This window comes from Cheilinus undulatus, linkage group 20 (assembly GCF_018320785.1).
Source record: "Cheilinus undulatus linkage group 20, ASM1832078v1, whole genome shotgun sequence".
Taxonomy (NCBI): Eukaryota; Metazoa; Chordata; class Actinopteri; order Labriformes; family Labridae; genus Cheilinus; species Cheilinus undulatus.
In genome coordinates this window covers 35,330,104-35,353,602 of record NC_054884.1, presented here as the reverse complement: position 1 = coordinate 35,353,602, position 23,499 = coordinate 35,330,104, and the positions used below count along the sequence as shown (strand labels likewise).

Genomic DNA, 23,499 nt, shown 5'->3' with positions numbered 1-23,499 from the left:
TTTCCCTTCTGAAAACACTCACACCTTTCGCCTGTCAAAGAGCAGATAAACAGTTTACATGGAGTTATTTTGATTCCCTGGTGAGCAGTTTTATACCTGACGAAGAAGTGTTGCTTTCTGCATCGCTCTCATCTTCTTCAGTTTCCTCCTCCTCGTCCCCAGACACCTCAGAGTCAGAGCTCGCTTTAGACCCAGACGCTGAAGGCATCTCAAAGTCTGAGGCGTATGCTCCTTTGTATTTCTCCAGCAGCTCTTCAACACTCATGTCACCTAGGAGGGGAGCAGAGAGATGTCAGGTAAGATATCAGAAAGTCTGTCCTCTTCTCCAACTTTGCTCTGAGGATCCATGAGCGGGGATACATGAGCCAATAGTGGCAGCACTTTACAGTCAGTTTAAGGCTGCAAATCTGGGCAAAACTGAACACAGACTGGTCATAAGTTAAAAGAATGCGTGATTGTTAACTATTTAAGTGATACACAAAAAACACCCAAGACAATATAGTAATACTCCATGGGATGGAATAAGATGCCAGATGAAGGCGGAAGTATAGAAAACACAGTGACAATTTGTGAGTCTTGATGCACAGCCACAAGGCTTTGCTTTTTGATTAGTTGCTTTAAAATATGCTTTATATGGATTTTATGGTAGAATCTCCTTCAAAAAAATGAGTAATTCATCAATGCATCATTATTACAATAGAATGGGTTAAGCAGGGGTGTCCCTGAAGTGTCACTCTTTTATTTATAGAAAATAAAGTCGTCCTCAGTAAGGGTCAGTAAATGAGGATCTTCAGCTTAAGAAGAAGTACTTCAAAATCTTCAAAAGCAGCGATAAAAACGACTCCACATGAATAACAACACTCTCCCTTTTTATGAATGAATACCTTCTTTGGCCAAGTCATCCAGCTCTTCAGCGTGATCCACATTTCCTTCGATCTTCTCCTGAGCATCTATCGTCTCCTCCTCATCCTCGGCTGGATTCAGAAGACAAACAAAACGGATTTAATTTTGTTTAATCATTCATACAAATCCAGTTGTAGTTTACAGTGCCTTATAAGGACAAGTAAATAATATTTGCCAAAAGGTAGAATGCTAAAAAGGATTTAGAAACCAGAATGGGGTAAACATTAAGAGATACTTAGGGCAATATTTGGCCAGCAAAGGCCTGGTTTGACTTATCCAGACAGATTTTCCTGTGTTGTAAGGAGTGTCAAATGTGATCTTTCCCTTTCTGACTGTTCACAACACCAATGTAGTGGGTAACATGTTACAAAATATTCTGTTAGAGTACTCTGTTTTTGTAATGAGTAACGTAATGCATTAGTTTTTCAATTCAAGCAATCTGTTAGTAGTTACCTTTTCATAAAAGTAATCTGTAAATGAGTAATCTCCCCTGTGGCCATTAAAAAAGGTACTGTTTTTGTCCTTTCTCTCCTGTTGGTATGTATTGGCGCACCAGCAGAAAGTAAACACGGCTCGGTCGGTGCGTGTGCATTGCTAAGTTATTGAGCTAGTGAGATGGCAGACAGGGCAGCTAACACTGGAATTATCCCCATTATGTTGGATTTTGGATGACAGGGACATGCACATCATGAAAAGTTTAAAAGCTTCTGTTTTGTTTTTATTGAATCAGCTGTGCAGCCATTTCAATTACGCACAGCGTTTGCGGTAATTCTGCATGCCTCTGCCAAGTTTGCTGTCTGATTATGAGCATATTAAAGAGCTGTAAAGGCTTTCATGTCTGTTAGTGGTGTTATCACGCTGAAGAGTTACAGATTATAGGCTGTAAATTAGGCCAATTGTCAATGCTATTGCTATTGCTAATGGAGATCCTAATAAAGAAAGAAAGAAAGGCTGTACAATGAAATAAGTATGTCCATATTCAAAGCCAGATGAGCCATTGTCATATGTGATTTTCAAAGCTGACAGACAAATGAGTGGCTAAAGGGTTTTAGTATTCGGACACACAAATGTACTGTAATGGGTTAGCTTTAACGCAGTAATCTAACAAGTTAGTTTCAAAAATATCGCTGCCCAACACTGCACAACACAACCACCGGCTCCAATTTCTGATTGTAAATATCAAACATGTTCCTGCTGTGTGGAGGGAAAGAGAACAACAGCCAACCAGGTAGCAAGCTGAACAAAGGAGCAATGATGAAAAATAGAGCCAGCTAACAATAGTAAACATGAAGCGTAAACTTAGATTAGTCAGAAATGGAGAATCAACTTTTTTGATTTGTGGTAACCCCACGAGTGTTTCTGTAGAGAGGAGCTGGACTGAAATTACATCAGTAATGGATGCAGCAGGTAGCTATCAGCTAGTCACATTAAGTTTGTTTATTCTGAAGCTGAATTTGAGGGTGCAAAATTCTGAGTTTTGAGAGAGTAGACTCTGGTTGTTGGTGATGAATCTGTTAGTTTGTGGTGTGCTGTGTTGATCATCCCATTGCACACCACACACTATAAAAACAAAACTTTTAAGTCGTCATTCTTTGGTCTCACTTGTGAGTTCTCACATATCAAAATCATGTAAGAGTTTAAACATCTTTACGTGTGTGAATAATTTGATAAAAAGATTAACAAAATGACTAGAAAATGCAAAATCTTAAAGTCTGAATAAAACATCAAAGCGTCCCCACCATCTTCTTCATTGGCAGTGAATTCTCCGTCTTCCTCCTCTCCCTCTGCTGATGATGAAGTTTCATCTGAGCATTCTTCATCTGAGCCTGACTCCTACAAAAAAAACAATGAATCAGTGATTAAATGCAAAAGTTTGTGGTCCAAAAAACTCACTAGTTATTTTCAAATGTAAATGCAACCCTACTTTGATTAGTTTGCAAAAAAGTTTTGCTTCCTGCATCTAAAAAGATGCCTTCAGACATTTAGACAATACAATACATAGTTTGATTTTTCCATGTCTGCTTTTTGTATTTGTAGCAAGCTTTTGTGTGTTTATTAAATAGTAGTGGACAGGAAAATGCACCCAGTCCAAATGTGAAGGTTTAATAAAATCTGGTGGAAATAGAGTCATTTAAACTGAACTCATCAGTCCTCAACTTTGAGGAATCAATCCCAGTCTCATCTGGTTTGTGGTGGTACCTGTGGCATTTTAAGGGTGCTGAGTAATTGGTCCAGCGGCAGCATGCCCTCCTCCTTCAGCAGTTCAATCTCCCTACGATGGCTCTCAGCGTCGTTTCCCTCCTGCTGCTCCTCCACCTCTATGGTCTCCTCGTCATCTTCCTCCTCACAGGTAGGCTCAAAGTCTCGATCTGTAGAAAGATAAATGTTTGAATTTTAGTGATAGAGACTTTAACAAACAAAAATATTTTGAGTGAATCTTGAACATGTACAAAAGATAAACACAAAGTGATTCAGCTCATTACATTACACAAAAGCTGATATCAATTTTAAAAGTTAAAGAAATCCATCAGTCCTAACGGCTCCAGGAAGTAATTGGGTCAAGCCACATTTTAAATAAATTACAAATTTTAAGGTTGCTGCAAAGCTGGTCGTCACATTCTATCAGTACTAAAACTTCAGTAATGCAGACGATAATACCAGAAAATTTTGAGGGACTTTTAAAGGTTTAATGACAATTGTAATTTTAGAATCTATGACGATTTTATTATTTGTCCTCAAAAGGCTGCATCATATTGCAAAAAATAAGATTTGCAATATGTTTTTGTTCTATTTGGGTATTGCTCACACTGTCCTAGCTGCATGTTAGCGCTGTTGTAAGGGGTGAGGAGTGGACTAGCTGGAAGTCCCTTCCACGTGTCACTGCCACTCTTAAAAAATATTTTATTGTTTTGATTATGCGCTCCTTGGTGGGTGGATTTACATACCGTGCCTTTGAAACTTAGTTATCGTAGTTTAGCGATACCTTGAAGTCCTAGGTGCCCAGTATTTGGTAATTTCTTGTTTTTAATGAAGAAAAATTGTGGGAAAACAACAACACACTAGAGCTGGGTGATATGGCCTAAAATGTATATCACAGTTTTTTTGTTGTTGTTGGTTTTTGCTCTTTATGGTAAAGTTATTATATCACAGTATTATAAAATTGCTCGGCCTCAATAAGCCTCTGATGGCATACTCAACTCATATTTGAGCATAACATCACCCCTCTATTTCCACATCTCGCACTTGTAGTGTTGAGTTTCATTTCTCTCCTGCTGAGAATTGTAAAGCTGCTTCTGACAACCACTCATGTGGGCGCTCACAATGAAAGCATTTGAACAAATTAAGAAGTATGGACTTTTATTGTTAAGAGCTTGTCAGAAATAGCATGCTTCTCTTTAATTTTACCTAGCTTTAGAAAAGGTAAGAGTTTACAACTGCATATTCTTTAATGCCAGTCTGCTTCTTTGAATCAGCATGGCCTCAAAACAAGTTATTAATGATTCAAAACACCTTTACACAGCTGTTTAAGCAGCAATAATACAAATCATTGCAGCGCTGGGCTCAAGTCAAACCGAGTCGCTTCACTGCAGCACAGAGCTTGTGATAACGCCTCAGACAAGCTTTAGAGATTCTGTGCAAAGTGAGTACACTCGCTGTATGCCGCTGATATTACAGCCATCAGACTTTGAGAGGAGAGAGTACATGTTCTACTTGTTTACTGTGCTGCACGTTAATTATACTGACACCAGTGGGTGGCGTTAGCTTAGTTACCTGGCTGCTTTTAACTGTCAGAGAGAAACATACTGAGGACAAGATTCAAATGCAGCTGTTGTGTGCCACATATCACTTTTTTGCGCTACCTTAATCTACACCCTACTGTATCGGTGGCATAAGATATGCTTCTAGAGTGCACTTCAGCACAGTTTGTGTTTAAACTGATGATACTATATTGCAAAAACCCTTTTTGTTGCAGAAACTACACCATCACAGTATTAATACTGGTTTACCACCCACCATTTAGACAGTGTTTTCTGTCTTCTGCTCATAATTTTAGTTTTCTTTTTTAAAGTATTGATCAAGATTGTGCTGAATCAAAACTTGTGGTATGAAAAAAAAAACGGAAGAATGGGCATTTCGACAGCCTTATAATATATGCTGGCAAAGTGAAATAAAGCCAATAATGAAGCCCATCTTTCCAATGATGGATCAAAACATCAGGGTCACTGCTCCGGCTCCATATTTTTGGAGTCGCATGCCATTGATAACACTGGCAGGAGACTCGTCCGTCAGGTCTGACAAGTCTTACGTGTCAGGTACAGAGCAGTGCCGGGTTGGTAGAGCAGTCTCTGAATGTTGTGCCTAGCAGTGTTTTACTGCGCTGGGCCAACAGCAGAATAAAACATGTCTTCGATTTCTGTGAGCTCAGGTGAACAGTCTGGACTTGGACAGAAATATGAGAACATGTTTGAATCTCTTATAAACGTTATAACCTTGAAATGAAAACTGGCTTTTTGTTTCTATGAAAGATTTTCTCTCTGTGGACGCTTCAGAGGAATCAGTCATTGGCGTGTAGCTATGACAACGTCCCTCTGTGAACCAATGATTCAGCTCTGAGAGCAGTCTCAGTAACATGTTATAAGGACAGTAAGCTTGTCTTTTTAAAGTGCAGAACAGAGAGTCTCACCATCTTCATCAGCTGCAGGTGGGATGGATTTTGGTGGAGTCGGAGGGACCGTTTCTGCAGGTCTGGTGGGTGCGAGTGACTTGCTGAGGAGGTCCGAGTATTTCTCTGTCTGGCCGACGATGAAGTCCAGCTGAAGGTCCAGAGCTTTCTTCCTCTTTTCCTCCAGGCGAGACTGCTGCTTGTACTGCACCACCTAAAAAACAAACTTTGTACTTTAAAAGAAGCTCAAATAAAGACTTTAGAGGCATCATAAGGCCTCTGTGGTGGAAACTTTTCGAAAATATCCCACGTGTGTCTGAAAAGTTGAGGACATTTCCTTTCCATCACTGAGAATACCAAACATAGACGGTGATCTGCTAAAACCCTGGAGCTGAACACTGAAGCAGAATGTTTTGTTTGCCTGGATTTTCTGAGTCGTCTGTACCTTCTCAACGCTGCTCCAGAATGCCCGGACTTCCTTTGCGATGGAGGATGCAACTCTTCTAATTTTAGCATGTTCATCTCTCTTTGCCTTTTCTTCTTTTTGCCTCAGCTCCTCGTGGTGTCGCATCACCATTCGAACCACCTAATAAAGAACACAGAACATATGCAAATCATTTAGTCAATCCAATCCAGACAGCATATTTAGTATAAAAGCAATCTTTGATACCCTCGTACCTTTCTAGCCACTCCTCTCTTCCACCGCCGCTCCTGAGCGAAGTCAGCAGAGAGCCACTGCATCTCCTCACACAAGTAATCCCAGTGAACTTTGGGTCGTGGCGGCTCTGTGAGCCGGGTGAGACGCTTCATTGACCAGAAGCCCTCTCGCTTCAATGCCTGGGTTCGATGCTCAATGTCAGCTTCCTAAAGGACATAAAGGCCAAAAGCAGTTGGCAAGTCTTGTCAGCACATTAACATGCAACAAAACCATTTCTGAAGCTTTGAGTTAAGCCAGTTAGACGACAGGAGTTTTAAAGTCTTCATAAGTTCTGCAATTGGTTGCAGGATAATCAAATGGAAAAACTCAGAACATTATTCTCTGTCATCTTCAAGATGCAAGTAATATGAATGATTGAATAATGCAGGAAAATAAGAATATGGTGTGTGCAAAGAGATCTCATGTGGTGTTAGGTGATTTCAAGCAGAAGTAGATGCAAGGATAATCTGTTACCAGGTTTAACCTATTTAGACAGAATGCAACGTTTGTGTACATATACCTTTAAGTTCAAATGAGATGCTGGCGTGCTTCTAATTTTAAGAACAGAGACCAAATCTGTGTGTTTTGGATGGTCTTGCTATTTTTTGCAACACATGTCTGATGGGCTATAACATAATATGCCCAATACTAGTGTAAAAGGTGTATTGGATAATCAAGCCTTGGTTTTAGCTTCTTTCTCCTCCACATGGAGAAGGTGAGGGATGAAAATTTTATTTTAAAGTTAAGCAATGAAGCAGACAAGGGCTGACAGCATCATAAACTTGATTTTAAGTTTAACCCAGGTTTTAAGTTTTCAAGTAAGTTTTATTTCATTTCTAAATCTACAAGTGAAGAGTTGAGTAACTGTTGAATTTCTGTGTAGTTTTTTAAAAGGCTGGAAGGTTGTTTTTTAAACAATATCCAAGTGTTAGCGGGGGATTTTCTAGGCTCTCTTTAGCCTCAACTCATTAACACCTAAGGCCACCTATAAAAACTGCCTCTAAAACTACACTGCACTGAATTTCAGCATATATTAACATCTCCATCGCTTAGTTTTTGTGGTAAAAGGAGACATGAAACAAAAACATTTGAAACTTTTAATCCATGGCGTCAACTATAAATCACTGCCTTTGCCCTAAAGTTCATTAAGACTAACACATTAAAACAATCAGCCAAATCAAAACCCTCAATATCCTTCTCCTCCCTCTCTTCAAACATGACCCTTATTCATGGATTCTTGGCTAGCAGGCGCACAGTCTCGTCATAATGTAGGTCATTGTCTAAATTTTATTGTTGTCATCTAATTCATTGATGTTGTCTATACTGATGTTGTCGGCCTGCATCACGTTGTTTGGTTTACTGCTTCATCATAAAACCTTTTTCTTTCATTGGCTTTTCTGTGCTGAGGCTAAAGAAGCTAACTTCAGAAAATGTTTCTATCTGCCTTTTACATGTATTTTTGCAAATGACGTTGCAGTTCTTCAGACAAATAAACAAACCATCAGATAATCCTCAACATGCCAAATTGCATCTGGTCTAAATAGGTTGATGATAACCCTGCAAAAATCCTCCCACAGTTAGTAATACCTTTAAAATGGCAGTTATTAAAAAAGTTATTCATTACCACAGTTAATAGCTTACAGTCAAGACTGTCCAGCAAAGACTTTACAGTCTTCCAGGTGCAGGTTTGAGAATGCAACATAGCTTTGTTTATGGAGCTAAATTAAAAGTAAGTCCACAGGTTGGGATGTATTAAAAAGTTTTAGGGACCATAGGACATTACTGGCCCTCTCTTGTTTACGTAAGAGATATTAGTATGCAAATGCACAAACAACCATCCTGGGCCTCTATGCAGAACTGTGTATCTCTTTCATGTCTCATACTTTGTGTACTGTTTAAAGCCATGGCTCTCGGGTGGTGGGTTGATACCCAAATGTGGGTCGCAGAGCCTTTTTCAGTGAGTCACAAATGCATGCTTAGAAATAAATGAAGTTTGACCAAAAAGTTAATGTTGCGTGGATATTTTTAGAGACTGATAAAGAGGTGGTATGGTTGCCATTCACAAAAGAAGTCAAAGACTAAAGTTTGATGTTGTGCTGAAAGTTGAGCAAAAAAGAGACACAAATATGATACAAACTGTGTGTAATATCAGCTCTTTTTACAGCTCCAATCTGCATGTTCATCATCATGTAGATTTGAGTGGTGGATTTTTTTGCTCAAAGTTTGTGTCACGATTTGTCATCATAGAGGTGGTGTTTAGTTTTGATGCTTGCCCAGTTGAGAACCACTGGTTTAAAACATGCTATTTTAAGGTTGTTACAATATTTTATACTTATTTAATAACCTATCACTCAAACCATACAGATTCAGTTATTTCTGTGGTTGGTGGTTCCTGAAGTACTGAAGTTGTAAAACAAATAGCAGTTATATTTTAAACCCAAATCTACCAGGAGCAGAGAGAAAAAAAAAGAGAAGGAGTGAGCATGCAGAGAGCAATCAAGTATAGGAATGGAATGCACTTTGGACAAACGAAACAGCGATAAAGAGATTGTTTCACTGTGGTTAAGCTCAAAAGAACCTCAAAACACATCAACACCTGCACAGAGGCGCTCAGGAAGGAGGATTTGGTGTAATAGCTGTAGTGAGCTCTTATCTGTCTGCTCCCTGTGTTTATCCCCCATTCATCACATAAACAATAGAAACTTAAAGCATCAGTAGGCAAATATAAGGGATGCACGGCACTGGATTTTTGTCAATAACAAATATGCTGATATTTCAAAATTCATTTCAGCTGATACTTCAGACCAAAAATTTCAGTCCATAAAACACTTAAAAATATTAGGGAATGAGAATGAACAAAGAAAAGACTTCAGCTTTATAGTATGCAGGTTAAAATAGAAAATTATTAGATTAAAAACTTTTGAGGGGTCAATAGTGTTTTATATACCCTTGTATTGTATCAAAATTTAAAATACAATTCTATTTATTCTCTATTTAGGCTATTTTAAGTCCCTGGACAGTGGGAGTTATGCTGCTCACAAGCTTCTTCCTGTTATTTCCTCTGTTTATTTCACCAAACCCAAAGACAAATTCACCTGCATGTTTAAACCCATCTGGCAGTAATGTTGATTCAGATCAGTGTTTTTAAAAGCCTTACTTACATGTTTAGCCAGCTCAGCCATGTCTGCGTGTCCTCTGGGTCGCTGAGGAGTGGTCTGATCAGGTGGAGATGAGGACGAGCTGTATCCTCCAACTAAAGCAGGCGAGACAAACTTCCCACTAGGACCCCTCAGAGGTGAGGACCTCTCCCGTCGAGGTGTGGACCAATCACTGCTCGGCGAGGGTCCGGGGTAAGGAGAGGAGGTGGACGGTGAGACAGGAGATGAATTCACGGTGACCCTGTCTGCGATCCACTGCCGTACCTGAAGGCCAAAGGGGGAAAACAAAGAGGAAATTATTACAAATAGCACCAAAGTGGGGTGAAAGAAGTCAGATTCATGAAGATAAAAAGCCACATGCAAGAGTTGGTTAAAATAAGCGTTTAGAAGAGGAAAATCCAGCCATGCTTTAGACTTCATAACTGCTTATGAGAGGTGTTCTGTCTCATGCAGAACTACAACCATTAGATCACAAAGTAATGCCTTCAGAGGTGAAAGTGCTCATGAACATCCTGCTGAAAGTGAACCTGACTGAGTGTCTGACAACCAGCACTTACCTTGAGGAACAGTGCCTTTCTGTCTGTCCTGCTCTGCCCATGCTGGAAAACACACATGGCTTAGCATGCGGCCAACTTAAAAGAAAAACTAAATCATAATGAGGATAAAAACACTGCTCACACCTGTGACATTAATAACCACCACATGCAGGAGGATGGAAGGAATGATGCCATATTTAGACAGTAAAAACATGCCAGCGTACCTGATATGAATCACAAAAGCGTGATGACATGATGCTGCTTAGATGTGCCTTTTTAACAACTTCTCGTTTCAGATTTAGAGCTAATTTACAGCTTATAAAACGTGTCAACGTGCTCTACTTTAGGCTGTAAAAATCCCTCAATATGGTGGGATATACTCCTTAAATATCAATGATTTAAGATGAAAATATCTGTCATATCTTCATCTTTCTGCTACACTGTGTAGGCTACAGCTAGCTTACACATAGGAATATCATGATAACAGATTTTAAAACTTTGATACAAGCAACACTGCAGCAGCTCCAAGTTAAATACACAACTGAAGATTTGTTTCAAGCTTTAGCAATTTTCAATTCTATATTATCAATAAAACATAGACTGAAGATTTAAAACATATCAAATGGTATCAACATACTAAACTTTTAATAATCTTAGCTATAGAGGTACACAGTGTTTTTCTTTTTCATGTGTCAATTAAATGTCTGGAGATCATTATTGGAATTGTGTAGTATCTGTTTAAGTCAGGGGTGTCCAAACATTTTCTATTGGGGGCCACATACAGAAGGATGGTGAGGCCACTTTCATATACCTCCCCTTCATATTAAAGTAAGGAAAAACCAATCCATAATGTCAGATAAGATATGCTCAGTGACTGGGCATGCTTAAACGGCTAGTTGATGGCTGACAAGGCAAACAGCCAGTCATTTTGGGGTAGCCAAATTGGATTTCAGGGGGCCCTGGTCGGTTCTGGCTACCACTGGCTCCTTCCCAGAACATCATTTGTGCTGCTATTTGCTGCTGTAATTCATTAGGGCGTTATAAATCAAGATATCTTTATTATTTTGGTTGCCAATATGTTTACTATTTATAGCGTTGTCTTAATTTATTCTTTAAAAAATCAGCATAAAACAGTGTTGTCAAAATGTTTGTTTACAGTGTTAGTATAGTAGCACTGCCTTGTGCTGAAACTAAGAATAATAATACAGTCTAACTCAAGTTCCATGCTCTGTTGAGGGCTATATTTAATTTAAAGATTTGTGTGTGTGTGTTGGGGGGGTCAAAAATGGGCCGTTGGCCTTAGTTTGGACACCCCTGGTTTAAGTAGTTGTTTTGAATGGACTTGTAATAAACATTGTGCAAAATGTTCAATAATATGTAATTAAGCCTAATAGTGACTCAGCACCACTAAATGATAAAATCTGAAGATCTAATGCATTTGCAGAAACTATTCATTTGTCCATAGAAGACATTATATTCTACTGGGATTAGGGATGCACTGATGCATGGGGTCAACATCTGTATCGGCTAGTATCAACCCTTGTGAAAACATCAGCCATCAGCAAATAATGTTGGCATGAACCGATGTCAGTAGCAGATGTTTACCTGTTGTCGCATCACTTTAATAAGGGATGCACGAAACTTGATTTTTGCCAATATCCGATATATCGATATTTACAGATTAATTTGAGCCGATATCGATACGTATACAGATACTGAAATATGCTTTTCGGACAAGAAATTTCAGTCTTTTTGACACACTTTGAGGTTTGAAGATGACCAAGGAAACAAACTTTAGTTCTTAAAAAAAAACTTAAAAGTTTAAAGAATGGAGATAAATAAAGAAAAAGACCTAAACTGATATAGGTTTGTTGGTTCAGCCTAAATCTCTACTTATTACATGCTGAAATACACAGGCAAAATATCGGATGTAAATTTCAGCAGAAATTTGATACCTGCCAATGCAGATACCAAACTGAAAATATTTTGCATCCCTAAATGTAATGCTGACATTCAGCACATCTAACAGCTGATTCAGATGAAGTTTTATTATTGGGCAGAAGATGTGGTCTGTTTTCATGGTTAAACTTAAGAGTAAATGTTGGCACGGTGGGAGTCTTACACCACAAGAAGTAATAAAAAAATATCAGCATCTGCATCAACTAAATTATTTTACAAATCAGTATCTGCAGCAGCTTATTAATCTTCCAATCAGTGCATCTCTAACTGTAGCTGAATTTTTTTATTCCCTAACACTGATGCGACTGAACATGTTTGTTGGCATGGGTTAGGTCATATACTTCAAATGCTACTTAGCTAAATTTAACATTATATCTTTAACTGACAAACTCCAAGGCCCTGTCTTCAAACACTAAATTGCCTTTATTCTCACAGCATGGTCAAAAAGACCTGAATAGCACACTGCGGCATATTCTGGCATGAGAAAGTCAAAGAAACAGGATCTAGGAAGTAGTAATAGATTCTTCCAGAGTGATATTTGACCATCACTGTGTTGAAACCCTCTGCAGGCCATCACTTGTAAGCCAGAGCGGCACGATTCAATTGGTCGAATACCACTTTAAAAGAAACTAATTCCTTCTAGCTTCTTCTAGTGCGTCTTTTTGACAATACTATAAAAACAAAGGCATTTTAATGTTTGAAGAGAGTGTTTTAGGGTTTTTCTCTTGCTAATTCAGAGATTGCATAAATCCCATGTCACAGAACATGAGCATGTGTCTATCAGGCACTCCTTTCTACAGGTTTTTAAAATAAACTCTGACAGACTTCGTGATATCAGCAAAAAGTATGAAGCTGTCAAGGCGATATATAGAAATGAAAGAGATTAACCCCTACATATATATAAAACAGAGCAGAAATCACAAATGCCTCACAATGTTTGTGTCTGACAGTTTCTTCCTGTCATAAGAGAATAGTAAAAGTCATCAGTTACATTTGAGGTGTCAGCATTGACACACTTCCTGTCAGCATGTGTTTTAACACCAAACAAACTCTGTTATTCTAGTAATGGATAGCATAGGAAATACTGAAGCTTTAAATAAACTTTAGATCTTCAGTCATGCTTTTAACCAAAAGCTGTCACAAGAAAAGGAAGAGAGCACTAAGTTCCACAATGCACTGGCAGCATTTTCCTACAATGTTTGCAGGAGTTCAGCTGCATTTTTTGGATGAATGAAGAAAGAACTGGCCTCATTAGCTGGTACCTAGGACTTCCTTATGGCTACAATATCATTTTCATAGCATTTATTAGAGCGTTTAGAATCTGGTTTGTCAACAATTTTACATTTTATTATCTTAATTTTAAGGAAGACTTTGATACACAATGAAACCTTTAACACTGTTCTTACTTGAGCTCCTGCTTTCTTTCAGAGACAACTTCTTTATCTGGGCTTTCAAGGGCAAAGTCTTTTGTATTATGTGGCACAATGCTTCAACAAGACCTGTTCTTTAATCTTACTTCTGATGACTCAACTTTTAAACCAGTTTTCTTCTTGTATTTGCACCCAGCCCCCTCCTCTGTAACTCTGTTGTGGATTTAACAGATATTCTACATAAAAAATACCTTGTGAGGTGATCCAGAGGTTGTCATCTCACTTTCCGTTTTGTCTGCGTCAGCTTCATCTTCGTCACTGCCTTCCTCTGGACTGCTAACCTGCCCGGAATCAGCCTCCTGGGCCTCCATTTGTTCATCCTGCTCCATGTCTTCACTCTCCTCCTCCACGCAGAGGGAGTCTGGATGGCTGATGGGGACGTCATGGCTTGCTGATGCCATGACATCCTCTTCCTTTTCCACAGATGCTGATACTGTATAAAGGGTGTTAGACGTAGCAGGTGGGGGCACACTTGCTCCACATGTTGAAGTTTCAGTTACAGTTAAGGCCTCTTTGTCAGATTTGCTTGTTGAAGGTGTGGGTTTGACTGATGCCGCCTGCTCAAGGTGAAACGAGTTGTTAGCGTTCGCCGTAGGCTGCTGCACCTTGACAGGCGGAGCCGCTGACACTGGAGTTTTATTGACGGAGCACTGCGTCTGATTTTTGTCGCTGCCAGGAGCCACAGACGCACATAAAGAGCCTGCTGCTGCTGGGACAGTTCGGGGAAGGCACTCCTCAGACACTGTGCCAGAGCAAGAGCTGTGGGCATTGGCCAGCTTGCCGGCTGCACTCTGTTGCTCAGACACATGTGCCAAAAGGGAGGGTGGGTGCTTCAGGAGAGGAGTTTCTCCCGGTTTAAGAAGGAGCAGCTTTGGATTAATAACACCAGAGAAGTGAGCAGTGCAGGAGGCCTCTGGTTTGGTTTCTGTGGGCACATTCTGTGAAGGAGCCACCGTCGTGCTCACAACAGCGACTCCTTGGGTCTGATTTTCTACATGAGAAGCATGCGCTGAAACGTCCTCACTCGTAACCAGAGGGGATATAAGAGATGATCCACCAGCTGTTACTTCTGCTTCCTGATTTTGGGGAACTGCGGGAGAATCACTCACCTGTGTTTGCTCTTCGGTGCTGACCTCTTCATTAGTGAATGAGTCTGATGTAACAGCAGCTACTTCAACTAAACAAACCTCACTCGAGTTAGCCACTTCACCAGCTGGGTTAGCTTCTAAAACCAAGTGCTGCACGGCTGTGTTTTCTACAGACAAATGCGAATTGCTGTTGTTAGAGCACACTTGTGTTTCATTTCCATCGTGTATTAAAGGCAAGGGCTGCTGGGAAATAATAAGAGTGTCACTTTCATTAATAGTCTGCACAGATGTTTCAAGATGCGCCTCTATGTTCTCGTCAGAGTTATCTAATAACGCGTTGAATAAGTTCACCTCATATCCTGGAGAGTGAGGTATCTGCACGCTACTACTCGCACAGACGGTCTCCTCTGCGACCTCCTCAACCAGGCCACAAAACTCATAGACCTCCACAGGTTGTGAGTGTAGCTCCAGATCTGACTGAATGCTTTCTTCATACAGCTTTGGTTCTCCGGTGGAGTTCAACTCGTTGACAATGGTGGCTTCAGAGACGCTGCCGTCTTCGTGTTGTACAAGGTAACTCTGATTCAGGTGCATGCTTGACCAGTCCCCACTGATGTGAGCCTCCTCCCTGACAACCACTATCTCTTGAGTAGTCAGTTGTGTCTCTGTTGTAGGGATATGTAGAGAGGGGTGAGATGTTTCTGCTTCTACTTCCTGCTCCGTCTGCAGCGAGACGACTACACTTGTGTCATACAGAGCGGGTGCAGCAGAGGGTTGTGGGGGACTCTCCTGTGTAGAGGAGCACTCTGGCAGCGTTGTGAAGTCAGAAGAGGAGGTGTCAGTTTGTTGTTCTCCTTCACAGCTCCTTTGGATGATGCTGCTGGACACAGAGTTGTCCTTTCCAGAAGTAACGAATAATCCAGGAATTGATTCACTCGCCTTTGGGGTCTCGAGCATCTCAGCTGATGGCGGCTGCGTTTCTCTGTAAGAAGTGTCAACAAACACTTCAACTGATTCCAAAGAATTAGCGTTCTGTGTTTCTCTGGCATCGTTTGAGATCTCTTTGAAGATTTGAGGTTGTGTTTTTGACAGGTCAGTTTGTTTAATCTCACTGTTGTTGTCAGTTGACGGTAAAGGGAGCGAAGATGATTTCGAGTCCTGCTCCGGAGGTAACTGCTCCACAGCCTTGTGTTCTGCCGTGTCCTGGACCTTAAAACCGACGCTTGATTGTAGGATAGATGGAGATGAGGCTGTGAAATAGATTTGAGATTGAGGGAGAATATTCCCGCCTGTGTGCTCTTTTCCACCAAGCTCCATGTTCTTTCCAGTCTCTGGTTTGTATTCCACCGTGACCGATTTTGTCCCTGTAATAACCACAAGTCCAGCAGCGTCTCTAGGTGGCTGAATCTGGCTTGTTTGACTATTTGAGAGGATTTTCTCTTTATCAGTTTGTGACCCGTATTGCAGCTCTTGCACTGTGCTGTCAATCTGTGTATCTGCAGTGAGAGGTGGACAAAAGGGAGCTTGAAGCCTTTGCATCTCAACTGAGGAGCTACAGTCCTCACTGAGGGATGTTGGCAAAGGTCTGCAAACTCCAACACCTGCAGCAGAGACTTCTTTTGAGACACCAATGATCGGGAGACTCGCAGGCAAGGTGGTTGGAGGTGCGTTCTCCATGCTGAGGAATGATGCGTCGCTGCTCTCCGGCAGTGGGACAGTGGACGGGTTGGCGAGCGGAGGGACAGGGCGGGGGGCAGCTGCGACCGGCTGCGGGGCATGCCGAGGTGACTCCCCTGCCACATTCTGTGCAGCCTGGGGGTTGCCACCCAGCACATCCACAGCCGGAGGGGCAGGCTGCCGCGCCGCCTCCTCCCCAGCGCTTCCTTCCTCTGTGCTGCCCCGGCTACACACAGCACCTATAGGGAATAAAAATTTTAACAATGAGTCTGACCAGAGCAGGGACTTTAAAAGGACAGAGACTTATAGACAGTAACTCAGCACATGTAAAACAAAAATGTGGTTTTTAAGGCAGTCATCATGCAGTTGATGGGATCTTTTTTTATTTCAAAGAGAGGGCATTGCTCTCTCTCCTCCAAGGTTCTTGTGATATCAGATTTTATTGAGATTATTTTTTATGCTTGCTGCCTTGAGGCAGGTAGGTAGTAACTTTCTGTGTCTTTGCATATTTCTACACAACAAAATGAAGTCTGGCAACAATCTACAACTAAGCAGCATCAGTATTCTGATAGGCCAGCTGAAAAGAGACGGGAAACATGGGGAGAGAATGGAGGATTGCATGCACCAACCAGCACAGAGACAGGGAATCGATCCCACGACCAGTGCGTCAAGGATTATAGTCTCTGTATATGGGTGCCTGCTCTGCCATCTGACCTAATATACACTGTTTGAAATCACATTGAGATTTGGGAACAAATGCACATATACACATTACACATTGTACAGGGAATGTTTTTGCTATTTTGATGGATTCACTCCGTGCTATCAGTACTTTTCAATCGTTTTGACAAAATAAAAAAGGTTGTAAATATAAGTATGTAATATGGAAGAGTATAAAAGTATCAACAAACTTTAGGCACAGATGAACTAACGGTTAAAGCACACTCTGTGAATGCAGTCCCAGGTTCAAGCCCAGCCTGTGACTCCTTTCCTACATTTGTCTCCCCCACTTTGTCATCCCCGTTTCAACCTCTATCCACTGTCCTCTTCTATGAATGAAGGCATAAATAACTCCAAATAACAGATATCTCAAAAAAATTAAAATCTTAACTTCATTTGTGTCACTGCCTACTTGTCATTCAACTTGCTACACTAAAACGGGCGATAAAAGTATGGCACTCTTTTATTCCCTATCCATCCTGGACCCCGACAGCAATCATCATCAATCATATACACAGTAGATGTCTCTCAGAACTGATGTGATCGTCTTCCTTAACTCATGTAAAGCCAGGGGCTCAAACTGTTCACAAGACTTCATTTCCCTGTGGCGTTCACATTCATTTTTTGTCAAACATCTGTTTGTTTAGCGTAAGTTAGACTGTGTCCTTTGGTGGCATGAACCCAAAAGGAAACCAATTTCTTAGTAATTTAGTCAAAATTAGTAGGAATGGGGCGCAGTGGCCTAGCAGTTAGGTCGCACCCTACGTGCGTGGGCCTGTGGCTCTTTTTCTGCATGTCTCTCCCACACTCTTCCAGCCCTGTTTCAAACTCTATCCACTGTCTTCCTCTCTAAATAAAGGCAAAATAAAGCAAAAAAAAAAAACATCTTAAACAAGAAAAAATGAGAGGAAGAGTCTGTCTACATAACAATATCATGATACATACTTGCAATAAGTAAAGCAACAAAACCTGCCAGGAGGAGAAAATAAATAACTTTTAAAATGCTTGTTTTTGAAGAGATGGTGCTGCGGCTTGGTTGGTCAAAGTACCTGTTCAGTAAACAGGAGGTCCTGAGTTCAAATCCCAGGGCTGCCTACTTCCTGATCTTGAATTTCTCCCGGGATTAATAAATTGTCTGTCTATCGAGACTTAGAATTGGGCATACAAGGAATATAACTTGGTTTTGGTGCAAAACAAATAACAGAGGAAGAAATAAAATATATAAATGCGTTTAAAAAGTAAAATAAAGTATTAAGGGGTTAGTCTTGCAAAATATATTTAGTAGCCTAAGTAGCCTAAGTAGCAAAATAAAAATGCAACACAATAGAATCATCGCAAAGATGCAAAAAAGGAGAAACCTTACAGATGTGCAGTTTTACTGTTGAATACATTATAATGCAATTTTTCCAAATAAGTATACCACACACAGTGTGCAGAAGAGAAAGTCTGGTGAGCGTCAATGTGACACATAGATTCTTTATAAATATCTATCCATCTAACATTTGAATGGACATTAGGCTGATCATTTCTGATGTGATTCCGGTAGTCAAACTGAATCTAAAGGCTTACTGGCTTTCTCCTCACAGAGTCAAGCTGGCACAGGTTGAATTTTTTTTTTTTAACTCTAATGGATAGTTAGCTGCACTTTAATGCTGATATTTCTTTACTGGGACATACAATTGCACACCGAAATACTGTCAATGACAGCTGGTACATCATTAAAGCAGAAATTCCACCTTTTCAGTATTTTCCACACAGACTGTTATATCCGTATAAACAAAAGCATGCTGAAATGTAAATGGACTACAAATGAAAACTAGAACATTTAACACTGAAAAAAACACAACCCCTGTGTACAGCTTTTACATTTTCAAGTACAGTCTCTAAATAGAGATTACTTCCACGTCAGACTAAACTTACTTAATGCCTAAGTCTGTAATCGAGCTATAAACAAAGGAAGAACATGCTGTAATATTCACAGTTACAACGTGTTTTAATGAAGGAGTTCTCACCTGTCTGTGGTGTGAGACACAGATCTTCTGTGCTTTCTACTTCCAGGATGCTGAAATTAGGCTCCCCTCCACATATTCTGAGGAAGCAAAAATAAAAAACTGATTGGCAACTTTATAGCAGGAGCGACTGGATACCTGTTCCCTTCTCTTTTAAAACTCCAACATGTAGGTAGCTTTTACGCTTGCAACAAAGGAGTAAAGTATGGAGATTATACTGAGTTGTCAAAAAGGCAGGAGCTAAAGCTAGCATGGATTTATTAGATGTTTTATTGGTAAACATAAATATCACAATGTGTGGGACGGCGAGTAACATGTCACGTCACGAAAGAAGCAACACTTAGATAGCCAGGCTAGCGAACAACTGTCGGAACTAGAGTGGGTATTTTCGGCTTTTTTCGGGGTTTTCTGCTGCGGTAGGTAATAAAAATACTCCGTGTAGCAGCACTAAGGGAGCAGCTCCGTTAGCTAGCTCCAAGTTGCATTTGCTGCAGTCAACCCACAGGAAGACGTTAGGAATTCTGCAGCACGCGCTCTCATGCTAAAAGCCGGTGACCAAGCGCGCGGGCCTTCAGTCATTCATTTAACGTTCTTGTAAATGTAAATTTTATCAATTTGTTTGAGCTGTGGGCATTATAAGGTGAGGATAAATGTCTACCTTGTGAAACAGCATCTTTATTCCGCTGTTTTATAAGCAACGGTCACGTATGGGAGATGAAAACAAGGAAAAGAAGAATCGACTTTTCATTCCTGTCTTAATGTGGCATTGATTTCACCAGCTCGTGACCGCGTTCTTCCCCAAATCCACACATTTTAACGGTTAACGCCTAACACTGCCGGTTTGGCTGGTGTGGCTAGCTCGCTAACGTTAGCTTTCACAAAAACACTGCTTGGGTGGCACTTAAGGAAAGCCTGCTAACTAGCAAGGTAGAAGAGTTAGTAGGGTGCGTTCATTTGATGCGCAGGCGCCCCATCCCACCCGCAGTTATGTAATGCTGCTTCAGCTTCAAAGAAGCCCGTTTGTACCGACACATTTGATAAGTTACTTCGCTATGAGACAAAACATCTGAAAAGTCGCATTAAACCCCGCTTCTGCATGCACTACAGAGGGGGACAATCACTCGTGACGTCATTGCGTGGGGTCAAATCTGTTTCTCGGAAAATAAATTATTTAAAATTATTAATATCCAATCAATATTATCTGTTGGTACCCCCTTAAATATACAGAAAAGCAAAAATACAGTGTAATAAAGTTCCATATAAATTTTGCAATGATTAGACGGGGGAATTAGGGGGATCTCCACTGACCAACGGCTGGTACTTTGGAAGCGACAGTGAGGAAATAATATTTCCAAGGCCATCTATTTCTTGACAAACTCCTCTAATTCATAATTATGGCGATATCGCTTTTCATATAGTCATTCCGATTAACTTCACAATAATGCCAATCAATTTAAACGCAGTATGTCCAATAAAAAAGACCTAGCAAAATGCAGTTTGATTATGTCCTTTCGTTGGTCTGAACCCCCCTTCAATTCCCCCATTACTTCCTCCTTGCCCCCCTCCCTCTCAAGGCCGCCATCTTAAGTTCCCACCTACCTGAAATTTCCGACCAATTTTCTTTTACTAAATTCTCGTTGAAGGAGTCGTCATCCGCGTAAAATCGCACTCAATCCGTAATGCCAGTAATCCAAACCGTCTCCCGGTACCCAACGAGGTACCACTAGGTCTGTGGGAAGAAGTTAAAATACGGACCGGGAGAGACTGGGTTTCGGCGCAGAATGTAGCGGTCGCGGGGAGGAGACTTTACGCAGCGAAATGGTGGAGGACCGCTGCTGCTGACAAAGTACAGAACACACTGAAATCTCGCGAGATGTCGTTAAGCGCGCCACTTGAAATTTTGATACTCCAGATTGTTGCCCGTTCTTTTCATTCCAGTTTGATGAAATATTGCTATTTCAACGGATTTTGGAAACTACAACCAGCAGGATTAATTCAGATCGTCGATGAATATGATGTAACAGTAGTGTATAGCTTGAGGATTGCGACATTATCCTTTTTACCGTCTGATATGCACAGATTTAAGTTTCTATTGTGATTTCTCACTAAAAAAAAAAGATGGGGGACGAAGATTCAAATAATGATAAACCCCCTTTCTCATGTTTAAATGTTAATAATAATAATTTTACCTGGACATTGGTGATATGGGGATTTATATTACTTAACACTTTGGGCTATAACACCATGCTTTTTCTCTTTTACAATAGGATTATTTAATGTGAAGTAATTTATCAGCATTTTATTGTCTTTTTGTCAATATTAATCATAGTTTTATAATCTCAAAGGTTTGGTGAGAAATGCTAGAATATATGTAAAATTCAGATGGGAATTCACCTGTAAAAGTCACTTTTTAAAGGCTAAAATTAATATAAAATATTAATCAAAAAGGCAAGAGTTAAAACACTTCTTTGTCAAAATATCTTTTGGTTTTCTTTTTTCTTTTTTTTCTTTTCTTTTTTTTGAATTGAGATTTATTGGCCTTTGACTCTCGTACAAAAAAAATCAATGATTATGTTGGTAAGTTATATTTTGTAGGTTTTGTTTGATTAACCTGTTTAATAATTTAAACAACTGTACCATTTAACTTTAGCTCATAGATGACATATGTAGATATATACATACATTTGATTTTACTCAATGTTACAGTAATAATACGTTTGTCTGGTTGTCTCAAATCTTAACTTGTTTATGAAGGTTTTTTTGAATAAACAGCTGTTTGTCTTGAACAAACAAGATTACTAATAATCTTTACATATTTCTGAAAGTATTTTGAGTGGAAAAACTGCGCTTTTCCTGTGAAAATAAGATTATAATTACAGATATTGAGAAAAAAGTGAAATCAACTAGAGATGCATGATATTAGTTGCTAATATCTGATGTGTCAGTATTTGCAAAATAATTTCAGCTGATACTGATTTAAATGTTGTTCAGGTATAAAATCCCAGTTTTCAAACACACAATTTGAAATTTGAGCATGAACAAATTAACAATTTCAGTAATTAAAACTCAGTTTAAAGTTTAAAGAATAATGATGAATAAAGAAAGACCTTAGAATTTCCTTTTCTGGTGAATTATTGTTATGATTCTTTCTTATCATGAGTATATTTTATGTGTCCCCCTCGTTTTAGTCACAGTCATATGAATAACTATAAGCTGCCTGTATTACAAGCTCATTATTATTCACATTATTCTGCTTGTCAGTCCACTGTCTAGTCTCGTGTATTTGGCCTTGTCCACTTAGTCTTACCCTGTTATTTATTTGTATTTTTGTTTTCTTTCTTTTTTGTAGGTTTGCTTTTTTACATGGTGATTGGTATTCATGATCTATTATGTTCCCACAATGTACAATTCTACAAGCACAAATTAAAGGTGGGGAAAGAAAAGAAAAATGTCAAAATACAATTGTGGCATTAAAGTCAAAATGTCAAAAGAAATTTCAGCTCACACAGTTGAAGAGCAATAGAGAAAGAATCTTTGTTGCATAGTTTCCCCAAGTACACTGGAATTTTGTAGTTAAAATCTGCTGTCGGTCTAATAAGGTTCGATTTTATACCAAAAGTTCAACTTCAATGTCAAAATTGTATTTCAGATTTATTCTCGACATTTGAACTTTAATCTTGAAACTGTAGTTTCACTTTATTCTCAAAATTTTAACCTATTCAATATTTCAAAATTTTCCTCAACATTTCAACTTTATTTTCAACATTTTTGGAGTTTACCCGCAACATTAAAACTTTATTCTCGACATTTCAAGTTTAAACTTGAAACTGTAAACTATATTTCCTGAAAGTTTGACTTTGTGACATTTTTCCCAACATTTCAATTTTAATTTTGAAAATGTAGTGAAACTTTCTCTAAATTTCAACATTCTCAACGACTTCATCCTTGACATTGACTTTTTTTTCCTCAATATTTGGAGTTTTATCTCGAAACTGTAATAAACTTTATTCTCTGAACTTATTCTCGACATTTCTACTTCATTCTCATTTTTTCTACTTTTTCTTGCTGTTTTGAGTTTTTCTCAACATTTTCAGTTTAATTTTGAAACTGTAGCTACACTTTATTCTCAAAATTTGACTTTAACTTGAAATTTCAGCATTATACCTTGACATTCTGAGTATAATCTTGAAACTTTGTTGAACTTAATTCCTCAAAACTAATGCTTAAAATCTCTAAATTTAATCCTGAAACGGCTGTAAACTTCATCCTCATCTTTGACTTTATTCTCAATATTTTGATTTCTTTCTCGACATTTTCGACTTTTAGTTTGAAACAGAAGTCAAACTTAATTCTCGAAATTTCATCTTTTTTTCTCAACATTTTGACTACATCCTCGACATTTGAGTATAGTCTTGAAACTTTGTTAAACTTTAGTCTTGAAATTTCTAGTTTATTTTCATTTTGACTTTATTATTGAAACCTTTGTGAAACTTTATTCTCAAAATTTGACTCGATTCTTAGTATTTTGATTTCATGCTCGATATTTTGCCTTTGTTCTCGACATTTTGGCTTTAATCCTGAAACAGTTGTCAAACTTTATTCTCGAAATGTCAACATTACCACTTTATCCTCAAAATTTCAAATTTGATCTTGAAACCT

General features: G+C 39.3%; 1 protein-coding gene across 2 annotated transcripts in view; it reads right to left on the bottom strand.

Moving 5' to 3' along the window:
* Nucleotides 1–20,639, bottom strand: part of LOC121528071 (Snf2-related CREBBP activator protein) — a 46,058-nt gene extending 25,419 nt beyond the window's left edge. Inside the window, exons 1-12 of one of the 2 annotated variants that reach the window (XM_041815207.1) lie at nucleotides 20,440–20,639; nucleotides 18,844–18,920; nucleotides 13,538–16,350; nucleotides 9,979–10,020; nucleotides 9,425–9,685; nucleotides 6,245–6,430; nucleotides 6,012–6,152; nucleotides 5,588–5,780; nucleotides 3,103–3,272; nucleotides 2,643–2,736; nucleotides 885–974; nucleotides 97–270 (exon numbers count right to left, since the gene is read on the bottom strand). In XM_041815207.1, the coding sequence (XP_041671141.1) occupies nucleotides 97–270; nucleotides 885–974; nucleotides 2,643–2,736; nucleotides 3,103–3,272; nucleotides 5,588–5,780; nucleotides 6,012–6,152; nucleotides 6,245–6,430; nucleotides 9,425–9,685; nucleotides 9,979–10,020; nucleotides 13,538–16,111 (3,925 nt within the window). In that variant the 5' untranslated portion in view covers nucleotides 16,112–16,350; nucleotides 18,844–18,920; nucleotides 20,440–20,639. The remainder of the gene's footprint in view (nucleotides 1–96; nucleotides 271–884; nucleotides 975–2,642; nucleotides 2,737–3,102; nucleotides 3,273–5,587; nucleotides 5,781–6,011; nucleotides 6,153–6,244; nucleotides 6,431–9,424; nucleotides 9,686–9,978; nucleotides 10,021–13,537; nucleotides 16,351–18,843; nucleotides 18,921–20,439) is intronic. The other variant, XM_041815208.1, reaches the window with a different exon arrangement.
* Nucleotides 20,640–23,499: the final 2,860 nt, after the last annotated feature.